The sequence below is a fragment of the Vanessa atalanta genome, chromosome 24 (assembly GCF_905147765.1).
Source record: "Vanessa atalanta chromosome 24, ilVanAtal1.2, whole genome shotgun sequence".
Lineage (NCBI taxonomy): Eukaryota > Metazoa > Arthropoda > Insecta > Lepidoptera > Nymphalidae > Vanessa > Vanessa atalanta.
This window is the reverse complement of record NC_061894.1, coordinates 7,883,010-7,910,967: the sequence shown is the minus strand read 5'-3', so window position 1 is coordinate 7,910,967 and position 27,958 is coordinate 7,883,010. Positions and strand designations below refer to the sequence as shown.

Sequence of the window (27,958 nt, the reverse complement as noted above, 5' to 3'; positions counted from 1 at the left end):
AAATCCCAAATCCAACAGACTGCAAGACCTAAAGATACAGTTAGTGCCTTCTGCGTGCAACCGGAACGCTACTCAAGATACCAATTAAGAAATCGTTGGCGGTAGTTGTAAATAATATTTCTTTTTAATTCGAACAGACAAATGTCACCTTAGTCTGCCCGTGACCACGAACACTGCAAAGTGCTCGAAACGTCGGGATGTTAAAATAAAATAATTAATATACGCGATTAAATCCGTTAAAAATTAGTTTTATTTCAAAAATACATTTATTAATATGAAAGATTGACATTGTCTCATAATGTCGCTAACCGAAGTCCCGGGTTCGAGTCCGGGTTCGAGAGACTGAGAGGTTGTTGGATTTTTCCCGGTCGTTTCACATTCAATTAAATAATGTCATATTTTAATATTTTTATTTATAAAGAGGTCACACGAGTCGACTGCCATTAAGATTATATCGTTTCTTTTTCCAGCGTATTCCACAGTGCGAGGTGCTGTGTTAGGTTGTGCCGCTTCGCTTAGCAACGCTTTAAGTAAACAATAGCCCTTATCACGCTACATTTAAAATTATAAACCGATAATGGCTGAACGAGAATGAATGTTATAGAACGGATGGAACGTTCTAGAACGATATGTTTATTGTTATACTTTGTTATTTGTTATTCGTTTTGAATTGATTTTTTTTTAATATATCGCTTCTAATGTTTTCGATCAACTTGGTGCAGTTTCATGAATTCATTTTGATTACAAATTCAAAATCAAAATGTACTTTACTCACTATATAAAGCTTTATAAAGCTTCCACGGGTTGATAATGTGAATTCAACCAAGAACTGTGAAGATTTAATTACTCTCTTCCACCAATAAAATATAACGTTATTAATACTATATATCCTGAATGAAAAATCAAAGAAAATACTAATTATTTTATATGATATGTCAAATTGATTTTAATAACGACTTCGCATACTGTATACCGATCAGAGTTAAGATAAAAGAACCATTAAATTTACGTATAACGTGCGACTTGATAATAACTCGGTTATATTTTGTACTACAACCATTTCTTAATTAACGTATATTTTATAATACAATTATTTACCATGTAACTATAGTCTATTCCAATCGAAGTAGGAAAAAAGTTAAACAAACCTTAGATTCGCGTTGTTGTGCACTACTAAGAGTTTATGATTAATATATCTTTATTTATAATACAACACTATTGCACTTAACCACTTCAATTATACTACAAAATTCTGATAACAGTTTCGTCGACGTTCAAAACGCAATTTTTTCGCATTACCATAGTGAATACCATAGACTAATCGATCTCTCGACCAATGATATCGCGTCAATTTGCTGTCAAATGTTGTTTATTTGACTTTATTCCTGTTACGGTTGGAATAGAGTATTATTATATATATGTACGGTCGGGGTAAGAAAAGATTCGTCACCTTAAGGTCTATTTTCGTGTGCTCAGTATGCGCGATAAACTTCTTTACCGATTGAGTATGACATATTGCATCGTATGTACACTATTTTGAACCTAGTTATCATACTATGTTAGTTTAATTTTATGTGCAGTTTTCTGTTTAATGCTTTAGTTACAAAACGTACTAAGAGTTTACGACTTGATAAAGGAATGAATTTGAAAACTGACGAAGGTTTTCTTACTCTGACTGTACTTTAATTTTACAATCGAAGATATTCAAAACGCCATAGATTATACAAGATACCGCGTCAATTTATTTGTTCTTACTCCAATGGTTGGAATGAACTACAGGTACAAGGACGGTACGTTATGAGCAGAGGTGCCTTGACCATTCAACGATTCACACTCTGTATCTAACATAAAGTATTGTTTAATAATAATAATTTACCTCATGAATAAGTATTGATGGTATATTTAATTTATTATATGACTATGAATTAATTGTCATTTTAGTTTGAATGATTAGATTGTCTATTATATTATTATTATATACATAACAGGTATCGCACTACAAAAAAATTAAAGCTATTCAAACGAGTAATCAAGTATACAAAGTTCCGGCTAATATCTTGTATCTATGAAGCCACTTTTGAATAAACAAACAGACCACGGCGTCAAATGTTTCTGTTTTCGACACTGACAAAAATAATATTGTAGCAAATGAACAGTGCAATTATAATAAATGAAGCGAGTTAAACTGCTTCAGTCGTTAAGATAAATAGTATTTTAATTGTGTTTTCAATATATAGGGTTTTTTTTTAATAAAACGGTAGCGAATTCTTAAGCGTATTGATTTTTTGTTGTTTTATAAAATTATTTGTTCTTGCACTAGTAACATTTAACAAACGTCATTCCTGTCAAAAGTGACGTTTATTTACGGTTCAATCAATTGTCTATAGTAATGTGGCTGTGAAAATGTTTCCATTATAAATAGAATCGTGCATTCAATTTTAATTGTATAAACGTGTAATTTTAATTCGATTCCATAACATTATTTTAAGCGTTAACTTGTAATAAATAAGCAATGACGTTATATTTCTAGACGCGATTCTAATAAAGCGAATATGGCTTCAGAAATGTGAGTGGTATTTTAGTACTTGATAATTGATGCCAAACGTATTTACTAATATATTATATATACAGTCGACTCCCTGTATAAAGAAGTCTACACATTAAACCGCTAATACAAGTCAGCGGGTACTAGTTGAAATCCTTTTCGTTGAATTATGACAAAAAATAACTTCCAAAGAGGTCGCACATTATTTGCCATAATTCGAGTTATTTAAAACTAATAAATTGAGTTCGGATGGGCGAACCTTTTTTAGTTTAATTATATATATTAAATATATGAATTTATCGTTTTAATTAAGAGTTGTTCAAATTAAAATTGGAAATTTGGAATTAGGATGTTAATGGTAAGTTAAAGCTATTAAGACGATCGATGTCATCGCAACAGAACGCACCGCGAATATGCAGCACAATTATTATTAATCAACAATATATAATCTGTATTTTATATATGACATAACAAAGGCAGAGAAATTTACACGTGTTATAAAATTACATGGATAATAAATTAATTAAAAAAATATATTATATGTCAATGTGACAGATGACGTTTCTAGATATATAATGTCATTGTAAATAATTATATTTCAAGGGAAATTGTTCGGTATTGTGTTATTTAAGTTTATATATTTGTATATGTCCATTTTTTATCCAATTGATTTAAAACAATAAAATCACAGAACAAAAATGTTGCGAATGAATATTGCATTGATAAAAAATCTAAAAAAAATATTAACTGCGCCTTAACAGATTGTTTTGCCTGTGATGGTTATAGATTATAAGAAAAATATTGTTTGTCTTACGTACATATATATGTTCTTTTAAACACATCATAAAGGAAATTACTCAAAATACAAATCCCGCTTGCCCAACTATATTATAATACGTATACATGAATATTATAATTGAGCTTCAAAAGCTTATTCATGCGTATTTTGTTATATTTGTAATTGGTTTTTTTTTTTTTATTAAACGAAATCTATGTCAAGGAATATTAACTTTAAGTCTACATTTTACACCTTTGCAATGTATATTACAGATATTTATATATTACTCAGGTTTTAACAGCAGTCATTTATTTATTTATTAAGTATTGGTCAAAAGCTAACTCGAAGTGCAAAAAAAAATAGTTAAAAAAAATAATTCAGTTTTATTTAAGGACTCATCGAAACACACCATGTGAGTCCGAACTCAACTAGTAACTATCCAATCCTGGTTCCACCACCAGCTCAATGGTGGTATTGTCATGCGGCATTATATATACTGCCATAGCTTGGTAAGTTTAGTGGTTGCCCGATAAGGCCTCAAGGTCCCGGGTTACCAATAACAAAGTTTCGAATTTTATTCTGAAAAATTCTCAGTGGCGACTCTGAGTCGAGAAGTTTGGCTAGCGCCTGAAAAATTTCCGGTATGTGTCGTCCCATCCGATTAAGAATAAATAGAGTTCACTCGTGTTTGCAAATCTACTTTGAACTATTTGTCCTGCGCAGGCGGTCATAACCGAAATGTGTCCGGGAGGACATCACTAAATCTTGGCGAATAAATTTTATAATTGTCCAGTTACTACGCAATAGTGTTGCTAACTGTTATCATATAACCAAGAACATATATCATGCTAACATATATCGCGAAAAAGGTATATATTTAAAACCGAGTAATATATAAAAAATGCTTATTCCGTAGTCGATGTGATACCGATTTGTGGTTGACGATGTCCCCCTAAAGGTATTCTATAGAAAATAACGCAAATAAAACCGAAACAATAAAAATATTTTAATTTATATAAGTTTGTATTCCTTGATAAATTTTCTAAAGCGATAAAAGATTCTAAATGGTTGCTATGACAATTTTAGTGTTTTTTTTTTTAATTATTATTTATAGTCTGTATTATTTAAATGTTTTTTTTTTTATTATTATTATCTGTGTGAAATAACGTTTCTGTGCTTTGTAATTGTAAATGATTTCGTCAATTTTATCGATTCGATAATCGGAATGTTTGTAGCACGTTGATGTTGTTGCACAAAGTGTTTGATAGTGTCGATGATGTTACGCTGGTTGAAGTAAATTAGACTTTATATCTCTCTACATTAGGTTTGTTTTTGAATATACTATTAATGGATAGTCAACGAAATATTGACAAGCAACATGTCTGTTAAATTAAAAACTCTATGAACTTATTATTACTAAACAATCATTTAAATTAATTATATACGAATGATACATAAAACATACAAAAATATGTAAAAGATAACTTAGTATAGAGGACATGTCCAACATGTTATGACGTCATGTCCGCTCTTTTCTTTCGATATTTCGTTGTCTATGATACTTCGTCTCTGTCTATTCTCTATGATCGATGTTGTTTTTAGTCTAGATATAGGAGTTTTGTACATAGACCGTATTTCGTTAGTATGTATAATACGGATGACGCTTACGTATCGTGTATTATTTAGCAACGTTTAAAAGTACAATATTTATGTATTAAGCATGATTTGAAGTACAATAAATAAGCTACAAGCAATTCTTCCACTAATATTTAGTATTATACATATAGTTAATACTAAAAATTAATTCACATACGTTTCTTTCTCATAAAAACAAATGGTTACTTATGTTTGGAATTAATATATTCTAATATAAGGTAAAATTTGTTTGTATGTAGCGGGTAATCTCCAAAACGAATGATCCAATTCTAAAAATATTTAAATTGTATGTAGAACAAGATCTATTAACCGTTACATTAATACATATTGTTTTTTTTTAATTTCGATCACAACTTACACACTTATTTTTATAACTTAACTTTACTTGAACACCTATAAGATGGAAACAGCATTTTATGTGTAGTTTAAGTTAAAGTGTTCTTAGAACTCTCACAACTTTGCAATCATTATAAGCAGAAAGAAATATTTACTTTTTTATCTGTCTGTCTGTCTGTACTGTTCTTGGAAGAATAGTCTGTAGCAACATCCACAAATATATAATGGAAATTAAAAAAAATAAATATATGTAAATAAATAAAATAACATTACGTTTATGAAACGTTCACAATGAGAATTGAAGCGATTTTTCGAAATAGACATCCTATTAATACAAGATTATTTATTATCAACAAGACATTATTTACGAATTGGTTCCTTTAATACGGGTTTTGGTTAAATAAGGTCTTCATATATATAAGAAGTATATATGTATATTGATTAACTCAAAATGTATTATTTATATAGCGCAGCTGGATCTAGAGAGGAATTTGAAGGAACGTACTGAATACACGGTACAGTGAATTAGAGAGAGAAAATTAGTGATCCGCCTTCAAATGGCGCTTTTATAAATTCCAATTAATAAATGTTGATATAATTCATAATATCCAGTTACAGTAGCGCACCGCAGTATTCGTTTCAGTAGACACTTTCGGGTGACTACTGACCTCTACACTCCATTAAGGTCATACCGAAAGGTCATATTATGTAAGTTGACAATAAACTTGTTTATGGTAAAATTTAATGTTATCTGTGCGCATGAAGTAACGGTTAACTTCAATTATGATTAGAAATATTTATTAATCTACGAATAATACGCATTTTTACGCAGCCATGGGCCTACTTAATCTATAATATTGAAATTCAGCACGTTTATTGTAATAGATATAATAAGGAAATACTAAATTAGATGATAAATATTGTTATTTTATTATTTAAAATTGTTTTAGACGGCGTTTCCGTGAATATAGGTTGTATATTTAAAGTCCGGATAATGTTTTTTTTTTTTTTCAAGTATTTTGTACTAATTTTATATATGTTATATAAAATATGGTATGGATTTCAAATCGTTCGAAATTCAAAGTATTTTTTATCTTTTTTGATAAAAGATTCAAAAGAAAATTTTGAATTTGAACTTCTTGGTGTGTAATTATGATCTCGAAAGTGTGAGTCAGATAATCCCTTTACTGCATACGTTGTCGAATTTAAAATGTGTTAACTCCAACCTCATACTGACAAGATAATCATGATATCTTATTTCAAGCACTTTTGGGCCAATCCCTTCCACCTGAGATTACCGCGTTCAATGTATTGACGTTTATATGTATTGTAGTAATAATGTTTTTCTATCGGAGAATCGTCAACTTAACAACAAAATTCCTGCAAAGACTGGATGTTTTGGATTTTATAGGATGGAAACGTGACAACTCATTGCCTCATTCATATTATAGCAGAAAAAAACGCACTCATTTCGTCGCCGTCTAAAACGATTTTGTAATAAGACTAATTTAAAAATAAACTATACCGTTTTTCAGATCGCTTATCCGTTAGCATTCCAACGTTTTAATATAATTAAAATTACAATAACATTAGTACCTAAATATTTTTCCAAAATTATATTTTCAACGACAATTCTATTTTGACAATTATCAAATCATTAATTTTTTTTCATATTTAAATAATTTAAAATAATACTTAGTATTTGTTGTAGTCGTATAATCGTGGCTAGTGATTAGTAGGGTGGCTAGTAATGTTGTCGGAATGAGCATAGAAGTTTTATTAAAAAGTAATTAATAAGAGTTTGAAACTTTATCATGGCAGAATAAATGCAGATTAAAAAAAAAATATAACAGATAATTAAATCTATAAAGTATTGGATACATTGTTGAAACTACCAAGTGTCTGAATGTCATTGATTTAGTTTGAGTTTGTGTAACAACGCTTTAAAAATTCGTTTCCTTTATTCTGTCTCTACCATAAAGAGCGAACACTTTAAAATCATTTGCGAGTTATCTTTCTTTTTTTTATATGTTAGGTATGTAATTAATACAGATAAATATTTATTTACAAATTTATTATTCTCATTGAAATCTTTGTCTAATAATGAGCGACTATACATTTAGTACCGGTGTTCATTATTAGCACAGCGTGTTCATTTCTAGTAAACTGTAATATCACAAGTTTTATTTTCGCGCTCTTATGAATTGATGACGCACGTCAAATTTTTTTTTTAATTTAATTTTAATGTTTGATTCCAGCATGATTATTGCCAGAAATGGTGTAGAGCTAAAAGGAATGCTAGTTCTTGGCAGTATAATCGTATGAAATAACAGAGACATGCAAAATGCCTTTAAAATAACCTATAATGTCTTGTTTGATCTTACTTCGATATTTTGCAACAGTAAAAAAATTATAACGACGTCACGTTACATTTGACGCTTGTAGCAAAATAAATGTACAAACATTTATAACTAAGAGTATAATACCTTTGACATTTAAAAGGAAATTTAATAAAAAGGGATTAATTATTGATCGTATCGGTTCGGAAGATTTGTGTAGATTGGGTTTTGGAGTTGCACTATTTATATTGTGAGATTTTTTTTTATTAATATTGCGTCAATGATTTTTTTTTTTTTTGTTTTTTAATGTATTGTATGTGCTAGCTATTATTTATTATTAAATATGTACTTAAACTAATTTGTTTTGTATATATTCAGTGGTGCGTTGTTATAATTTTTGTAGTTATTTTGACATTATGTAATAATGTTTGTATTTCTAATCGTGATTCCAGTTTTTAATGTAATTAAAATTATATTAAAATAAATTACTAACAATTTTACTTTTAGTATTTTTATTTGACACCTACCTAAGTTAATTCATAAATTTAGTACAAAAGTCTACAGGCTTTCCAATAATAAATAAATCTGAGATTTACATATTTCTCACAATTTGGTGATTGCTCTGCTATATTATGCATTAAAAACAGTTCTATACAACACTGTTCCACTTAATTCATATCTACTATTTTACTTTCAAAATTCCCATAAGAACTATATTGATGTTTAATGAATATCAACGAAATAAAATAAAATAAAAAATAAATACAATACAATTTTTAAATACTGTTAAGGAAAGATGGCGTCAATTAAATGATTATTTGTTTTTACTCCTGTTGTTGGAATATATATAAGAATATTTAAAATGCCATAATGTTACATCTAAATAATATCAATTTTTATCAATTATAGCAGATTCACTGATGCTATCTATCAAGGAATGAAAATCAAAAATAAACTTTGTTCCAATCCCGTCTTACGAGCACTTTTTACAAAATTATTTTATTTTGTTACTAACCTCGGTTCCAAAAGAATCGACAAGAAACTCCGTACTCTTTTACATCAATGATAAACATTAATAAATTAAATGTTATATCCAGTATGATAATCAACGAACACTAATTCCACGCTTATTATTTTCTGTGTAATCTTATTCAAAATTATATACCTTTTTATATATGAGCAAACAAATTAATAATTGTTTTTAAATTTACATATTAAATGTAAATTACTGATAGGTTTCGGGAAGACTTTTTCCTACCGTCAATAGTCATAAGCGGACACATCCATAATGATATAACGTCAACTGTGAATCTTTCCGAAACATGTCAAACATTCCTCGATGAATAAAGTGAAATCTACATATTAACTAATAATATTAATTAGGAAAACTATGGTATATTAATCTACCTTTTAATTAATTGTTAATATTAAATATTCGTCTGTTTTAAAAATACGAAAAATATATTCGTTCAGAAATCTTTAAATCAAGGTAGAACCGACATTAACGCATAAATCGTTAAAATCTAATATAGTAAAGTAAATATAATAAAGTATATAAATAATAAAGTAAATATATTAATTAATTATGTAAGATTTTATACAAAATGTTATTAAATCAACGTTTTTTAAATCTCATAATTCTTAGCAATATGAAATTTTTTAAGTTTTCTAATTTCTGAACGCATTTATAACATGAAACGAAACAATGATTTGGCAAGTTAATTAGACCAAAAGAAAGCTTAATTCTTAACTTTATTTAATAAAAATATATCTTTTTGCATTATTTACTTAAGTTACGCCTCATGTTTGGAATAAAAGGTGCTTAGGTGTCAAATACGTGTATTAAATTAAACCAAAGTGGGCGGATCGACGATCGTAAGCGGTAAGCCATTTGAAAGTTAGCGGTTCGTTTTACTTATATTTATCTTGTTTGTTTTGAATATTGACATGTAAAAGTCTTATATAAGTTATAATGTTGATTAATTTGATTGCAAATAATGCAGTTACATATCGACGCTCTTTGTTGCAATTCGCAGGTGATTGACCTATAGAGTTATTTTTATCGGCTTAAGCATTAACATCTAATATCATATATATTCGTTATTGCCTGATACAAAATGAGGTTAAACGCATTTCTATAATTTTATTACAATTATAATGATAAATGTCTCGAACGATGTTAGATTTTATAACCTATCGAACATAAAAATCAACAAAGCAGTAGAAAAAAGACGATAAATTATATTTCTCCTCATAATATATACTCTTTATCATTAAAACTATATACTGCCGCTTTTACGAGACAATACTGCAATGATAATGATTTTTTTGAACAGTTAAATGTGTCATATCATAGCTTCAGGAATAAAAAGAAATTTAATCTTTGCAGTTAGAATGTCGACCGCACCCGTCAGTATCAAGTTCAAATGGGGTCTCAGTGCATCGGACCCTGAACAGAAACCAGTGTTTTTTGTAGGGCTCAGTACCCACCTCTCAGCTCTCAGCTGGCAGGATGTTCGGTGCAAACTCGAGCCAAGAGTCTCTGAAGAGGTTTGTACTTAGTACATAAAAGTTATCATATTGATTTGGCAGAATTAGAAAATGTATTAAATTAAATATTTCATGTTGCACAGCAGAATATGATTTTTATTTAAATTATACATATACTATGATAGTACTGCAGATAAAAAATATAGTTAAATAATAAAAACATTCTTATATATTATGTATTGGAAGCTGAGAAACAGACCAGATTTTGTTTTTTTAAATTTAGGATTTTATAATTTTTTTTTTAAATTTAATTTACAACATCCACAGGCGCACAGTTGCCTGTGCATTTTATTTTTATAAATTTTGGCATTATATTTTTACTGAACATCAGCAGATCTTCCCTGAACTTCGAGCCTGTCATCTTCTAAGTTATTATTTTAATAATAGACTGGTTGCACAGTATATTAATGGCTTTTAGTTTGGCCAAAGGGGCACAGTTATTACCTTAATGTCATGTAGGATATAGAAATCAGGAGAGTTAAGTACTCTCAATTACAAAATCAAATGAATTTTGAAGACAAATAAATAGTAAGATTACCCTGTTGTTCCTATAATTGGTTTTGTTAGAGGGAAGAGTATCTTTAATGAGCTGATTATTGTAAGTTTCCAAGTAAAATTTGAGAAAAAACGTGATGTTGATTAAAAAATGCTTTCCTTTTATTATGGGGACTGATTTCTAATTTTTATGTTTTGAACAGGTATGGCGTAGAGGTCTAAGTGTAGCTTCGCCTGGTGAAATCTGTGAGCTATGGCCACGTGGAGCTGCACTGGGACTGCTCCCTCCGCGGCGCTCGCGACACGCTGCCCCATCGCGCTCGCACGCCCTCTCCAAGCTAATCCGGACTGCTATTCGATCTACTGGTGACGAATCTGTTGTGGTGAGTAGAAAATAACATGATGTACTCTTAACTATCATTGCTGGGCACAGGCTCTTTTCCTTAATAAGAAAATTTGAGCTTATTCCATCATGTGGTAGAATTACATCCATAATGTTTTCCTTTGCAGTCAGTCACTAGATGTATGCAAAAGAAAACCATTTAAGCTTGCTCAAAATTGAGTCTATGATCTGTAGTTAAAATCCAATTGTTCTATCCATCCAAGCTTGGCCATCCAACTTGACTACTGGTTCTTTAGTATCTCGATACTAAATACAATCATATATTTGTATATAAGTGACAATTTAATGTATTTTTACTGGAGTTTGTTTTCATTAAATGGGAGGTGTAATGTATGCGTGTGTCGTTCAGCTGGTGTGCCGCAAGCGCGACGTGCTGGCGAGCGCCGTGGCCATCGCGCGTGCCGTGCCGCTGTACAGCGCGCGCTCGGGGCCCGGCGCGCTGCCCGTCGCGCCCGCTCCCGCGCCCACCCCCGCGCCCGCGCGCCGCACGCTCACCGTGGAGATACACATCGCGCAGCCCGGTGAGCTCCTCCTACCGCGACTCGTCTAAGCCACCCATAGACCAATATTGGGCCAACATCAACTACAACATTGTTTTTTAATTTTTCAAAATATTTATTCATGTTATTGCCACTTCAATTTCAAAGCTGAATCTTAAATCAACTTTTATTATTATTTATATGAATATCCTATTTACAAAATTACTCTCATTAAATTCAAAATCAAAATATTCTCTTTTCAAGTAGGGTCCTAACAGCACTTTTAACTGTCATGTTGCAGTGTTGTATTAAGTGTCAAGCTACCACTGGATTGAAAAGTAGAACTTCAGCATTGTCTTGTCATATATGTGTAATAACAATATATACATTTTAGAGGGAGACTCTGAGGACGAAGATATTGGTCCTCTCGACCCAGTGCTTCTGGAAACCACCCTGTCCAGTGAGGAGTTGAGTACAATACAAGATGTAGCGGATGCGACTCGACTTGCTGCGCGTATCACGGACACGCCGGCTAATATTATGGATGTTGATGCTTTCATAGAGGTATTTTATTTTGTTCTCTTGAACATCTATGACAAACTTTTGATTAAAAATATTCATGTTGGTTAGACAGTAACAAGGACTAGGTAAATGCGTACTTACAGCCCCGTCTTAAGTACAAAAAAGGCCCTGGTGGAAAAAGTATTAACCACCACCCCAAAATAATTTCAATGCTTTAATTCCAATGGCCATTATAACATTATTATAGAATTTATGGCCTGTTTCTTTTATCAAGGAAGCCTGCAAAGTCGCCAAGGATCTGGACATAGCGGAGCCGACTATCATCCGTGGCGAGGAGCTGAAGGAGCGCGGTATGGGTGGACTGTACGGGGTGGGTAAAGCTGCAGCGTGCCCTCCCGCTCTGGTGGTGCTGTCCTACGTCGCGCCCGGCGCCACCGAGACCGTGGCGTGGGTGGGCAAGGGCATCGTGTACGACACCGGCGGTCTGAGCATCAAGGCAAGGGTGAGCGTTATTAATTTATACTTTTTGGAATAAAACATAATCCATCCACTGTGGTCAGTGGGCCAATGTGGAACTTGATGGTAAATGGGCACCACCACCCATAGAAATTAGCACTAGGAAGTATTTAACCATTCGTTACATCGCCAATGCGTCACCAATATTGAGAGCTAAGATGTTACGTCCCTTGTGCCCGTAGTTACACAGGCTCCCTCACCCCTCAACCCGGAACATGACAGTACTAAGTACAGCAGCTCGGCGGTAGATCATGATATGTGGCTACACCGTATCGTACAAGCTAACGTTCACGCGCCCGCAGACGGCCATGGTGGGCATGAAGGGCGACTGCGGCGGCGCGGCGGGCGTGCTGGGCGCGTTCGCGGCGGCCGTGCGCGCGGGCCCGCGCTGCGCGCTGCACGCCGTGCTGTGCCTCGCCGAGAACGCCGTGGGCCCGCGCGCCACGCGCCCCGACGACGTGCACCGCCTCTACTCGGGCCGCTCCGTCGAGATCAACAACACGGACGCCGAGGGTGCGTATGCGAGGCTCGCCCTCACTAGATTTACGAATTGTCGATTACGAATCCCTAGAGTTTTATTGTACACTTGAGAAGTTATTTTTTATTTCTTAACCTTTCCTTCCTCAAATTTAGTTTTTCTTAGCTTTTCTAAAAACAGCATGTACATCTTAATTCCCCCTTAATTATGGAGAAATCTGCCAATTTGCCTTTAACATTTTCCTCGAGAGAAAACTTATATGGGGCTATTGATTTAATTTGTTTATATAATTTTCAGGTCGTCTAGTGCTGAGTGATGGTGTGGTGTATGCTCAGAGAGATCTTAAGGCTGATACCATAGTGGACGTAGCCACTCTCACTGGAGCTCAGGTACCACTGACCGGATGATATATATTAAACATACTAAAACAAAACATTGAATAAACTGAAATAAGGTTATTATTTCGAATATGAAACAGTAATCGCTCATTTATCGAAATAGCTGTTTACTTGACTGACTGACTTGTATTTTAATTTTAAATGTTAGTATTCTCAGAATCCTTCATAAATAAAGAATACTATTATCTCAATTTCATAAACAATTAAACCATTAAATATACAATATATGTATAATATATGACGCGTGTGACGTGGCAGGGCACGGCGACCGGCAAGTACCACGCGGCGGTGGTGAGCAACGCCAGCGCGCTGGAGCAGCGCTGCGTGCGCGCCGGGCTGCTGGCGGGCGACCTGGCGCACGCGCTGCCCTTCGCGCCCGAGCTGCACTTCTCCGAGTTCAGCAGCGCCGTCGCCGACATGAAGAACAGCGTCGCGGTGAGCAGCCTGCGATAGATAAGACTTTGTTGTACTGGGACGATGGAATCAATAGTCCGGTTTTTGTAAAATTATTTCTTCATAACAATTATCAAGTCACAACTTAGTTCACTGAATTTTCATCCTAGTACAGACCTTTTGTTATTTAAAACTATCAAAGTAATGATTTTATTTGGCTTCATTGATACATATTTGCAAGGAGTAACAGTCAGCTGCTCGATGTCCCCAGGACCGCAACAACGCCCAGCCGTCGTGCGCGGCGCTGTTCGTGTTGGCGCACCTCGGGTTCGACTTCCCCGGTCAGTGGCTGCACGTCGACATGGCGGCGCCTGCCCACTGCGTAAGTACCAATTTAAACCCTAGACCCTTATATAAATTAATAATAATTTATTTAAATAATAACCCACCATCCCACCTGCTCTTCATCATCTATACAAGATGTATATACTGTATTCCCATGCATGCTAACCTAATTTACACATTCAGTGATATTTGCTATTAGCTCTACTATATTATATCTCTCTTTATAATATAACACATTTATTTTACTTCCAAAGATCCGAATACAAAATACAATAATAATAATATAATGTATATGACAGACTGTAACTACAGGCACAAGGGACGTAACATCTCAGTTCCCAAAGTTGGTGACGCATTGGCGATGTATTGAATTGGTAATTTAAAGCGCCAATGTCTACTGGGTATTGGTGATCACTTACCATCAAGTGGCTCATTTGCCTGTCACCCTACTTAAACTAAGATATATACATATATATAGTTAATTCAAGGTCAAAGTATTTATGTTCATACTTCCTACCATTTGATTTGGGTATAAATATGCCATATCTATTAATAATTTTTATTATTAGTTATATATAAACAACTTTTTTATATTACAGGGTGAACGTGCAACAGGATATGGGGTGGCTCTCCTCACCGTGCTCTTCGGGTCCATGACCCGCAGTCGCTTGCTGCAAGCTCTCAGTCCGAACAACTGACGAAAGTACAAGCTCACCACCTATCAAGTGCGCGGCTTATAGTACACTAAGCTGTTAGCTAGGATGGTATTATGAACTAATGAGCAATATGAAATATGTAAGATCTAACATCTACTTATAGAATTAAAAATCACCTAACCGTAATGTACTATCGAATTTTTTTGTCGTTTCTGAAGTTTTTTTTTTGAATACATTTTTGCTAATTTTCAAAGACACTTGATCAGTAACATTTGTTTTCTGTCTGCCGTAATTTACCCGTGGCTAATTTTTGTATATTTCTGTTTAGAATTCTCAGAAACAGTCTGCATTTTGGAATTTGACAGCGTTAAGCCATTAGTCCTATAACTGCTCTCTCTGGTTATTTCTGATGGCTATTCCATTAAATTATGAGAGTTAAGGAATAGCGTTTGCACATGTGCAACACAGGTACAATAATGCAAACACAGGCTGTGATGCATAACACACTTGCACACAATAATTCCTTCTTATTCCACCACTGACCGGAACCCATCAGTATAATATGAATTATCATTCAGACTCGATAGTCTGAAATCTATAGAATACTAGAAGTATAAAAAGTTTGATAGTATATTATTATATGTTCGTATAAATAGCTAGTTTGACAAGTACAAGAACTCAATGATTCAATAGTGTTATGTAAAATACAGCTAGTGAAGTTTTTAATATCTAAAATGTAACGAAGAAATTTTTAAATATTTAATTTTTAGTTTAAAACAAACTTGTGTATATCCCAGTATTGTAAAGCTATGAAGTTAAATCAATTATTAACGTCTCTTTTAGTATATCTCTTTCGTTATGTTTTCGTAATATCATTTTGGCAACATACTTTTATACAAGATATTATTCATCTGTAATTTATAATTGGTTTCCTTTTCAATAGTATTAAACACTACGGATGTACCGACGCTACTACGAAACTATTTATCAAATTATGTTTTGATCTGATATCTACTGTTAATAGTTTGAAATTGTATATTAAAAATATATTTTGTCATCTGATATATTATACTATATACAATATATACAAGCAAACAATATCATAATAGGTATTATTGTTTAAAATATAAATGGTAAACTAATCATTATTCATTGTTTAAAATTGTTATATATGTAATCATTTTGTAAGTAATAAAGTGCTTGTTGGTGAATCTAATAATTATAGTACATAGATTAAATAGTTTTCACAGATTAAATATGCCATAGCTGATATAGGTATACTAAAATTATTATTAAAATATCCCGACTGTTGAGTACATAGTATGTACATAAATAAACATATTAGTACTGTTTAGTATCAGATGTAAGCGTTTTCCATGTTGGTCGGTCGGAAATCAGGCAAAAGTAGTCGATTTTTGTTATTTTATACACTTTTACATCCATGAATCGGCGAGCCTAACTTCAGGCCGGCCAATTTAGATCGCGCGTAATTTACAAATAATGTATAGCAATAATGGTTACATTACCTCCCTTAATTAAGACGTAGTCGGGTAGAAATTAACATCAAACTGAGAATATCTTACCAAAATAACAGATGTGTTCAAATAATTACTAATCGCCTTGAATCGTTTAGCAGATGTAGCTATGAATAGGATATGCTTTTAGATTAATTATTAAAGTGATCAATGTTATTGGCGTAGCAATCTTTTGGGTGTAGTGCTGACATTTCGATACGGAAAAGGTCACACTTTGTAATTAACAGGGTGGCTGTTCTGCTAATAAATTGACACTTAATCGAATCGAAACGATAGTTATCGTTCAGCCGTTTTCCTATTCAACTAACGCAAAGCTCCAGCTGCGGTTCGGTCAAATTTGGATTATGAGAATCGGTCCTCAGTTACGACGAAACTGAGGTTATTTTTTTGTAAGGAATAATTGAAGTTGGATCGAAATAGAGTCGGGAACGTTCAAAACCGTTTAGTTATTAGAATTGACCCCAAGAACTGTTTTGAAATTTGTAATATTCCTATGTCAATCCTAACTGGTCTGACTGATCATCATGACATTTTTACACACTCGTTGTATTGGGGTATAGACTTATAACGTAACACCAGCACAACAGGCAGACGAATCCGCGGTCGGAAAAAAGTGAAAATAACATAGCATGAGACTTTGAAGTACTACATTCAAACTAAATTTTGATATAAAGGAAAGGTCTCTGAAATAAAATTTTGTATAAAACTATTTTGTTCAGGTGAAGACACAAATTTAAGTCCGATTTACAAGTATAACGCTCCAGCTACGCCAATAATTATGATTTAAATTAATTTAGTTCAAGTAATTGATTTTTATATTAATGTAGAAAATCAGAAATCGATTTAAGCAATAAATAAATAATTTGTAAGCTAAGAAGGTATTTTAATTCGGGTTTTTAAAAAAAGAAAACAAACTGGAAAAACTACGATTCATTTATATAAAGCCATTAATAATTTCTATGGTGCACCAAATGGTTTTAACTTGGTGACATTTTTGTAGCCGATGATTGTTGTTTGGGTAAAGGACGACTTCTGTAAGCATTTATTTTGAATGTTTATTTTTGATACAGGAAATTATTTAATTTTATTTTTTATTACTTTTTGTGCTTTGTAATACCAATGAAAATGTCTTTCTGAATTATTTTTCTGTTCAATATTATAATGCATAATACAAGTCGATATATTATTACTCTTATCAATAAATTCATATTTAATATTGTCTTTTTTATTTACATTATCTTTGGCTTAAAATAAATTGAATTCAAATTTTAAACCATATATAATCGTTCTGAATAATTATGACTGAGAATTATTTGTTTAAATAGAACCTTCATGTATATATTTTTATTATTAATTCAAAAAATAAAGAAACAATACTTACACAACATTGTCTAAAACTTTAACCATGTGCTAAATAAATTATAATAATTTATCTCGTTTATTTTATCAAATAAAATTCACCTTTAGGCAAACTGTTTTATATATTATAACAACACTTTTAGGAAAGAATTAAATAAATATTGAAATAAAACTAGCTGCAGTGTTCGTGGTCACGGGCAGACTGTCTGCTCAGAAAGTGCTCGAAACGTCGGGATGTTAAAATAATTAATATACGCGATTAAATCCTTTAAAAACTAGTTTTATTGCAATGTGTAATAATCGCGAAAATCTAAGACAACATTATTAAATAAATACTTGATCAGGACGGGGTCGAAATAAAACAATAAAAAAATATTTTGTTTGGTTAATTGTATTTACCAGTCATCAATAATTATGTAGGGCGATATAATACTAGTCAATGTATATAAAAGCATTAAAATTTTGAATGTTTGTATACAAATGTAGACAAAAAATAAATGCACCATTTGCCTTATACATGGCAACAATAGCAAACATTTTGGCGGTAATCTTATTTTCTTAGAACATATTGCACCCTGCCATTAAACTAAGTTTTTCTATTTTGAAAATCAGTCCAAGATTAAAAATATTCCTTAAAATCGATTAAAAAATAAATAGATCTTCATCATAATCAAAAAAATAAATTGTAATTTCTTTGTTACTGACTGATACGAAAAAACTATGAAATTTAAAGATATAAAAATAAACACTAAGTGTCAAAAGATATTAAAAAAATATAAGGGCAAGATGCAGCGATATTATTTTATTAGGGCAAGACGTAAGTTGTTCAGTCAGATAATGTACTGTCAAGAATACTTATTTACGATTCATTAAAATATATTGTCACACAATATATTGTTACAAAATATAATGGAAGTTTTAATTTATATCATATAAATATAAAACATTACAAAAATTTTATTCCTTTATGATTATTCTACTAAAAATTTTCTGAATATGCCACTTTTGACTTGAATTAAAAAATACCTTACACAAATATCTTAACAATACGTGATAGGAAGTTCAACTCTCGCCAAATATTTACACATTGTAAAAGCTATGTAAGTTAATCTTGTATGATGATGTAAGTAATAAATAATGTTAAAATGATTAGCTTTTATGCCATCATTATTTCGTCCGTATTTTTGGCACACCCTTAAATCAAATGTACGGGCAAGAGAAAGGTATTGTTAAGTTATTCGCAATTTGTTATTTGTGGTAAGGTAATTTAGCTTATCATTTTTTAATTCATAAATCCCTGATACCAGTACCATAGTTGGCACCACCCGCCCTGTTTAGAGCTTCTTTGAATTGATCAATGTCTATTTCAGCTTGACTCTCCAATTGAAGTTCCACTGCAAAATTCTGTAAATAATAAAAAAATATCAATTATATTTTCTATTTTTGTCGGTGTGTTAAAATAGACGTAGCAAGACCGTACTTATTTATTTTAACCAGACCGAACATGAAACGAAACGTTACGTTCCTTTTCATAGCCATTAATAACCGTTTCCCTCCAATTGGAGTTCTGAATTTGACAGCTGTCATTTTTGATTTCGTTGGTAACTTTGCAATTACGATGTGGTTATACTAAGATTTTTATATTTATATTATATTTAATTAATTGAATTAACCATGGAGGAAATGTATAACAAACTACCTTGCAGAGAAGATCAGCTTAATAATCTGCTAGATCTTTTGGGTGAAAGTGACGAACCTTTGCCGGCAAGTTTGTTTGTTAGCGGGAGTATGGCTACAGGCAAAAGTTTGTGTTTAACAACAGTTTTACAATATTTGAACTACAAACATGTTTTTATAGACTGTATTGAGTGTTATTCACCGAAAATTTTGTACGAATCGATTCTCGCTGGACTAAGTGACGATTATATGGACGTAAAATGCGATTCTTTGTGGGAATTAGTGAATAATCTTAACACATTAGGCAACCAACAAAATAACTATGAACCCATCGTTCTCGTGCTCGATCGAGCGGAAAGACTTCGGAATATCGATCAAAATATAATATCCACGCTTTTACGATTACGCGAATTTAGCAATCTCAATATTTGCTCTATTTTTGTAACACATCTTATATATGATAATTTCTATTTTAAAATTGGTGTTAGAGAACCAATCAAACTTTATTTTCCAAATTATAACAAAGAGGAACTGTTTAAAATAATATTTCTTAGCCAAAAGTCATTCGTGCGTTACTTAACGACTAATAATGACTTTGGTTCTGATATTAAAGAAGAACTGGAGAGACCAGAGTTGTTCGCAAACTTTCTTAATGCATTCTTGAGCGTATTCTACCGACCGTGTCGAGATTTAATTGAATTACAACACATGGCAAGAGTCAATTTTGTAAAATATTGCGAACCAATCATAAAGAATGAAATCAAGCCAAACGATCTCTCAAAACTTTGGCGGCATATCGCTCCTATATTAAAGACAAGTTTAGAATTACTCTATTTAAGAATAAATACAACAAAAACACCAACTCAGGCACAATCTCCGGGCAAAGAAAACAGCGACGAGGCACAACCACAGAGATACAATTTCGACAACATACTGAAAGAAGAATTACTGTCAACAAAAACATTTGCACAAAGCTTCGAATTGCCATATTATGCAAAATATCTATTAATAGCCGCATATTTAGCAAGTTACAACCCTCCCAAGGAAGACAAACGATTATTTATGAAGAATCATGGAAAACAACGCAAAAAACTGCAGCATGTTAGAGCAAAAGCTAAAATTAGTGAGAAGTTAAACACACAGCTCGGTCCCAAAGTGTTTACTCTAGATAGGTTGCTGGCGATCTTCTATGCTATTCTAGAAGAGAGGATTGGTTTAACAAGTAACTTATTAGCTCAGATAGCGACGCTGGTGGAGCTGAGACTAATAGCGGGAAGTAAAGAAATTGATTTAGATACTTCCAAATACAAATGTATCATTGGTTACGACTTCATCTCAGCAGTCGCTCAAACAGTTGGCTTCAATGTTAGGAAATATTTGTATGATTTCATGTGAATGTTGTAATTATTTGTAACTTTATTTATTGTATTGAATTAAACTTTCTAGAAAGGTTCTTTTTTTTATATCAACTACAATTTTTCCTGATTGATCCATAGACAAATTATGATTTTTAACACATTTTTAATTAAAAAAAAAAAAACTTATCTTCAAAAAATAAGACAGGAATATTTGAATTATAAATCAAATATTATTTAAGAAATATTATATGTAGGATCTTTTTTTTATTTTAATCAAAAAATACGAATTTCAAGTTAAATTAAATTGTTTCTAAATATAAATCAATGAATTGCAACAAGAATACTATGACTCAACAATTGGTAAGAAATAATCTCAGATTACAATTTTTTATTGACAATTGCTTTAAAACGTGAGTAATCGTTGTTAGATTTAAAGCTATGAAAAATATTGACATGACTTCATAATACACTTAAAGATAATTATTATCTGTACAATAAAAAACTTTTGAAGGGTGAATAGATAATATTAAAAATTATCATTTACTTAATACTTTGATAATATTATTGATTAATACTGAGTCACTAATTAATTGTTTGGTTTAATTTTTTACAAATAAATATTATTATTATTTTTTAAATGTAATTTTTGCTAGTGTTGTTCTATGGTATAAATATATAATCCATTTTTGACAGTACAGTTATTATTGAGATTAATTTATACTTAAGGAAGGTGCCTCATTGATCTTGTGGCTTATAGCCCCGTGACTCTGGGCTAGGGCCCCGGAGTCGTTAAATTTTTTTATTTCGGAGTAGCTAGTCTCTTAAAGTCAGATGGACAAACTATTGCTCAAGGAACTATTCCCTTAACAAATCGCGAACTGCTGGCTAAATAAGTAATTAGCTGAATTATAATTTTTAAATTACACATTTAGTAGGTAAAAGATAATTTTAATGCATAATAAAAACCTTCGTGTTGTCTAATTTAATGGTTTTATCATGAACTATAAAAAAAGACATTTTTTTAACTTACGGAAATGATATCTTTGATGATGGCTTTATCTGTGGACATTTTGGCGCGATTGATAACTGACACGTTGGGCCCAACCCAAGTGACGAACATAAATTTCTTGCGCTTCGACATTTCATCGCCCATTTGCAACCTGAATAAAAAAAGATAATACTATTAATAAACCTTATTTTAAAAAAAATCATGAGAATTGTTCTTTGCAAAATAGAATATAATAATAAAAGAAAAATAAATAGAAGGTGCTGCTCGGTGTACAGGGCCGGATCTACCATATGGCTTTTTTGGGCTTCAGCTAAGTCAAGTCAAAGTCAAAAATACACGATAATGCAAAATAATCCATAATTTTATTAAATTGAACAGATCGTAGGATTTGCAGCCCTGCGAGTCCTGTAATTAATTAAAACCCATTCAATTAATTTAATTCAAGTCTACGTTCAGACATGTCTTAGGTGGGCCCCTAATTTGTGTTAGCCCAGGGCCCCCTAAACTTACGGTCCGGCCCTGTCGGTGTAATCTTAAAGCAAAACAAATGCCCAGAATCAAATATTTTTAATTGACGTTCTGGAGTACCGTTAAGTCAGAGTGTTATTTTAGTGTCATTGTTAGCGATGTATCAAGGGGGTAAGGTGTGTCAATCTATGTGTGGTGGTGACCAATATTACCAAGAGTTTTATTTGCACGTCTACCATTAGTAATATTTTAAAAAAAAGGAGATGTATTTTTTAATCTGTCCATTTAAAATTGTTCCAAAGCTAGTAAATAAAAAGTACTCACCTGACGTAGCCAAAAGCACGGTCATCGTCAGAGAACTGGGTACGGAACTCGGAGAAGTCGCTGCCGCGCGCCGAACAGACGATTCTCGCTCCGTCGAACTTGAACACGGCCCTAATAAAAGCACTATTACTGCGATTGCTCTGTACTTACGCTGTTTTGTTGCTAGTCTAGACGCAGTTCTTTTGATGTAAAAAATGGTCTACGAAATCCTGTACCCGTTTTTGAGTTCGTTGTTTTTTTTTTCGCCTTTTTGCTTTTGTAGATAGTACAGTTCTCGTAAAATATCTACAAAAGCAATTACAAAAAATGACTGATTCTAGAATAGCCTTTTTATAAATCTATGATATGACCAAATTTATACTATAATGTATGCCTTCGAAATCAATCAAAAGTATAATACACATCATGATTAATCACCAAAAAGTTTGCTTAAGTGTTTTTAGTAAAAATTTAAAAACTGTCACGTTAGGAATATCGGGCAAAGAAATCGACCACGCAGTCTAAATGACGATCATAAGTTATAATCCAAAATAGCACAAGTTCGTTTTTATTTGAATAATTTGTATAATAAATAATTAATTACATCTCAAACTCGACGGTGAGAGAAGACATCTTGAATAAACTTACATGTTTTTAATAATAGTACCTACTCTCTATAGATATGTATCCGACAATCCACAGCACAAAAGCAATCCTTAAGAGACGTTAGAGAGAAAGCATAAGCCCAGTGGTGGGGCATTTACGGGTTAATATTTTACACTAGTTACGAAGGATAATAATCAATGTCTCACCATTCCGTGGGCGAGGTATCGGACCTAACGTCTTCGTACGCGGCGCGTATCGTGTCTCGATCCAGCCCTGTGGTCATTGTTACCTGAAACAAGAACACCCCGTTAATAAAGAATTAAATTAAGTTATCAATGCACGTATTTTTAATACAATATAGTTATCCTCAAAACATACAACCAGTTGCCCGTATCGACTTCGTAGAGATAAAATTCATACAAATCCCCCTTGAAGTTTAAATTTCCAAATATGTGAGCGTATACGTCACGAAAGGAATTAAGTATAATAAATTTCAAGAACACCATTTTTAGACATCAAAGTTAGTCAAATTGTGGCTAAATCATCACACTAATATGACTACGTCCTCCTGATATTTTCAGCCAAAACAACCATTACTCAAACTAACCAACTACGCAGGAGTACACAAGAGTGTACGTGTATACTGTTGTGTACGACACTTATATGTGTGTGTGTGAGACACGAAGCAGGATCAAAGGCTTTACGTGGTTTCCAGTGGCGTTTAAATACTGCCAACTTCCAAACGCCAACGGCCACCAAACCCAACCAACCAAGGACCAACTAACGACCTTTTCGATTTGAACACAACATTAAAATCCTAGAATCATTAAGTTTACATGTGGGAACGAATCTCATGAATAAGTCACATAGGGTACGACTCTACGAACGTCATATCTATTAGGCTTCTGATATATATGCTAAGTCAAAAATGATATAGGTATACATGTATATGTACTTACGATGATTCGTTTCAAGAACTGAATACGGAGTTACGTAAAATAGATACAGTCCTCAAACTATTTTAAAATCTTTTGTCATATTAAATGGTCATAACTCACAACTTATTTACACGTAAACTTATGTCTGTACAAACTACCCAAGCCGTTATGTAATTATTTTTAAATAATTCTACGTTTTTGTTATTTTGATCCATTAATTTTACTAAAACGCAAATTTTCTAATAATTATTTTGTGGCTGAATCCATTTTGCACGGACATTATATAGGCAAAGGAACTTAAGTTAAACAACAGGTAACATATATTATCAGACGCTTATAATTATAGTAATATTTACTAATTGAGGAGACGTTATATTAAATTTGTACCAGAAGATTTAGCGCGTTTTGGAGAAAGTTTTAGTAAAATACATGGTTTTGCATGAACTTTAGAAGCTTTTCCTAATTATTTTACTAAATACTTTTCAATTAAATAAAAAAAAAAAAAAATATCATGTTACATACACAGAAGTAATCCTGTAACCTGTGTTTGAATCGAGCGTCAAGATTGAATACTAATTATTTTTTCTGCGTATACAACTCATTAACATGTATTAACATCGTTAAGAGTACCTAGAATCGAAGGGCCATGTGTCAAGAACTCGGGAATAAAAAAGGTTTAAAAAATAGATTGTAATCTTTTGACTGAACGTAAATAGAAGTTTTTTTTTTTTAATTTTATTTACCTGTCAAAGACATTGTGCTATAAAGTCCCGCTTTCCACAATTTTATTTAAAAATAATCAAGTTTAAAGTACATTCTTGAAATGTAACTAAATAGCAAGAAGTTGTAATACTTTTTTGTTAATTTAAAGTTTTTTTTTAATAATCAAGGTACGAGAAAATGTTATATTATGTATGTTTCATTGAAATTGTAATCAAATAATATTAAAAAACTTACAATTGAACTTTTAATTAGAAGTACAATGCCATCATAATTAAATAACCTGGTGCATGCCAAGCAATTTTTTTCTGGGGTGAGCACAAAGGGGCAAGACAGGCCCTACTCTGTTGAAGTAGTTCTCGACGACTCGGAACTTTGAAACGAACGACATTTTAAAAATACTTAAATTTGAGTTTAGTATGATTCCGTTTTTTTGTTGTTGAGTTCTTACATAAAGGGGCACCAGGATTTCTTTCGAAGGGCACTTGACTTGATGGATGGGTCGTGGCCCTTGTCTCTTTACGGCTACGTCCGTAATCTGGTGTCATTTTTCAATCAAATATTTTTATATTTTATCAAGGTTTTTTTTATTGCTATCACCGTAGTTTTTTTATGAAACTTCTGATCAATGCCTACATAATATCACTATTAACAGTGAATCTATTGATCTTCGGCTAAACAAATAAAAAAAAATTTCGTAGTCCATCCCAGTAGCCATCTTGAAATGTCAAAACAGGACAAAATGGTGGAGAAATTATGTTTATATTCGAAAATTGAACTGTTACGTTATTGATCACTAAAAGTAATATTCATGATTTCGTTATATGTAACGTAAGTAATCTAAAGTAGCAACGATATTATATATTTATTTTATTTAAAATCTCGATGGAATCTACATTCCGAACCGGTGGTAGCTTTACTTTAAATAGTTTGTAAATGACGATTCAAAAGTGCTTGTAAAAGCCTGCTTGAATAAAGTATATTTTGATTTGATTTGAAATAATTTTAATTTTCCTTTCAAAATACCTAATCAATGATTATAAGTATTTATAAGTCCACAGAACCTTAATATTTTACATATATTTTCTATATTATGTATAGACTTTTCCAGTGAAAGAACCATAAAAACTGTGTAGTTTTTAGAAAATCGGGCGTAGTTTGTCGTTAAGCAGCCAAAATAAAAAAATAATAAAAAAGAAACACGATTCCATGTCAAACTTTAAAAAAAAAACACAGTCGTATTAAAACCCGTCAAAAGCAGTAAGTGTCCTAGGAAACGTATTACGTTCAGAGGTGGCATCCATCACACAGAGTAATGAATAAAAAAACGGCAACACATGTTGTCGCGATATCGAACCTAATTAGGGCAAGATCTTTTCTTACATCGTTAAGATATGGACATGCGTGTAATTTTTCAATTACGTTCTAAGAGTTATTCAGACAATTCCTCCGGTCGGTACTTTGTAATTTATACCTTGAAAAAATTGTCAGGCGCGTATCGAACTCGCATGCCAAGGGTTACAATGGGGGGCATGGTATTTAATGACTACTATTATTGGTTAATTAATTAAATTTCCTTGGAAAAATAATACTGTTGTTATTGTTATTTAATTTTAAATATTCATAACGGGTATTGAGTAATAAAAATATATATAGTGATGTCATGTAGTGTTGGTAGGGCTTTGTGCATACCTGTCTGGGTAGATACCACCTAATCATCAGATATTCTGCCGCCAAGCAGCAATACTTGGTATTGTTATGAACCGCTTTGAAGTGTAAGTGAGCCAGTGTAACTACAGGCACAAGGGACATAACATCTTAGTTCCCAAGGTTGGCGGCGCAGTGTCGAAATAAGGGATAGTTAATATTTCTAACACCAACCTACCTATTACATTAAAAAAAAGATTTTTTGCTTGGTCTATGCACCCAGACCGCAAACGATCACGTAAAAAAAGTAAAGTAACAGGACACGACATCACGCGTATGCTACGAAGCTTCCTGTCAGGTATAAATGAGAACTGTCCAGTCTAAAGTGATTCCTAATTGATCTTTAGTATCAATTACATGAATATGTTGTTTTTAAATGTTAGCTTAAATATTAATGTTGATGTTGAACTTGTCGTTTATAACAAATGGGTCACTCGATGGCTCCGTAATAAATATTCACCATTCCTTACATCACCAATGACCTCGAATTGTAGAATCGAAAATGTTAAGTCGCTTGTGCCAGTACACTGGCTCACTTATCCTTAAAACCGGGACACAACATACTAAGTATTGCTGTTTGACGATTGAATATGTGATATGTTAATGGTACATACCCAGACGAGTTCGCACAAAGTCATACCAATAATTAAAAGCTTTGTACCAATAATTAAAAGGTGTCTCAGATGGTTTTAATGTAGTCAGTATAATATACGAACGTCGAATATATACGTCGGTTATAAGTCATCCTTTATACTAACTTTTCGGAACGAACCACTTTATCATTTTGATTTTATCCGGCAAATTAAATGCCCGGTGATATTATATGAAGCCGTTTATATCCGTCTATGGTATTGATGTTCGGCGGTAGAATGTCTGTGGTACCTGCCCAGACGGCCTTGCACAAAGAATGAAAATTTGTTGTAAACAAATTGTGTATACTTGACAATACTAAGTTTACATCGTCATAATTAATCTTTAAAAAAGTAAAATGACACTCGACCCGATTACATAAAGTTGAAACTCACAATGATACGCTATTTTAATACGTATATCCTTTAAATATGACTTTTATCGCAGTCAATGTAGCATATCACCTTCTGACAATATGTGATTATTTTCTACGAGATTGTTCTGACGAATAGCACGACTGATCTGTGTGACCAAGTGAAATAAATACAACGAAGAATTTATGATCGTTAGCATTGACAATTTCTATTCGACAGGAATCCGTGTATCACAGAAATTTCTCATCTTGTTACCGTAATTTGACAGATGAATGCGACCATCAAAATTGTTTAAAGCATTTCTCTAATATGCATTCTGATGAGTCTTGATATTTAACTTAAAGCGTGACTGTGAATGTAAATTTATATTTATAAAGGTAATGTA

General features: G+C 32.3%; 4 protein-coding genes across 9 annotated transcripts in view; 3 read left to right on the top strand and 1 right to left on the bottom strand.

The window, feature by feature from the left end:
• LOC125073612 (oxysterol-binding protein-related protein 6-like) overlaps positions 1–1,123 on the top strand; it is a 51,531-nt gene extending 50,408 nt beyond the window's left edge. For 3 of the 4 annotated variants that reach the window (XM_047684505.1, XM_047684504.1, XM_047684503.1), the window contains one exon: positions 471–1,122. The gene's annotated coding sequence lies outside the window, so the exon portion shown is untranslated. Of the gene's footprint in view, positions 1–470 lie in introns of all 4 variants that reach the window. The other variant, XM_047684506.1, reaches the window with a different exon arrangement.
• Positions 1,124–9,357: 8,234 nt separating this feature from the next.
• LOC125073324 (probable aminopeptidase NPEPL1) lies at positions 9,358–17,321 on the top strand. Of its 2 annotated transcripts, none has more exons than XM_047684108.1 (11): positions 9,358–9,536; positions 10,044–10,204; positions 10,903–11,082; positions 11,452–11,623; positions 11,976–12,145; positions 12,378–12,605; positions 12,922–13,132; positions 13,395–13,486; positions 13,754–13,930; positions 14,160–14,270; positions 14,833–17,321. In XM_047684108.1, exons 2-11 carry the CDS (start codon positions 10,049–10,051, stop codon positions 14,929–14,931), a joined length of 1,596 nt encoding a protein of 531 aa, XP_047540064.1. In that variant the 5' UTR covers positions 9,358–9,536; positions 10,044–10,048; the 3' UTR covers positions 14,932–17,321. The 2 variants fall into 2 exon arrangements, with proteins under 2 accessions (XP_047540064.1, XP_047540063.1); XM_047684107.1 differs by lacking the exon at positions 9,358–9,536 and adding an exon at positions 9,595–9,690.
• An 835-nt stretch (positions 17,322–18,156) lies between these two features.
• Positions 18,157–27,958, bottom strand: part of LOC125073464 (coactosin-like protein) — a 32,973-nt gene continuing 23,171 nt past the window's right edge. For both annotated transcript variants that reach the window (XM_047684305.1, XM_047684304.1), the window contains exons 2-5: positions 23,411–23,493; positions 22,620–22,730; positions 21,849–21,978; positions 18,157–19,187 (exon numbers count right to left, since the gene is read on the bottom strand). In XM_047684305.1, the coding sequence (XP_047540261.1) occupies positions 19,071–19,187; positions 21,849–21,978; positions 22,620–22,730; positions 23,411–23,493 (441 nt within the window). In that variant the 3' untranslated portion in view covers positions 18,157–19,070. The remainder of the gene's footprint in view (positions 19,188–21,848; positions 21,979–22,619; positions 22,731–23,410; positions 23,494–27,958) is intronic.
• On the top strand, positions 19,398–20,900 carry LOC125073463 (origin recognition complex subunit 5). Its single transcript, XM_047684303.1, has one exon. The coding sequence runs from the start codon at positions 19,458–19,460 to the stop codon at positions 20,853–20,855; it is 1,398 nt and encodes a 465-aa protein (XP_047540259.1). The 5' UTR covers positions 19,398–19,457; the 3' UTR covers positions 20,856–20,900.

What these genes read in the sequence shown, in the direction of transcription:
- LOC125073324 (XM_047684107.1), top strand. Translation starts at nt 9,627, where the DNA reads ATGTTGATTAATTTGATTGCAAATAATGCAGTTACATATCGACGCTCT. An exon ending in CTCTTTGTTGCAATTCGCAG is followed by an intron (nt 9,691 to 10,043) that starts GTGATTGACCTA and finishes TAATCTTTGCAG; the next exon opens with TTAGAATGTCGACCGCACCC. An exon ending in CTGGTGACGAATCTGTTGTG is followed by an intron (nt 11,083 to 11,451) that starts GTGAGTAGAAAA and finishes TGTGTCGTTCAG; the next exon opens with CTGGTGTGCCGCAAGCGCGA.
- LOC125073463 (XM_047684303.1), top strand. Translation starts at nt 19,458, where the DNA reads ATGGAGGAAATGTATAACAAACTACCTTGCAGAGAAGATCAGCTTAAT.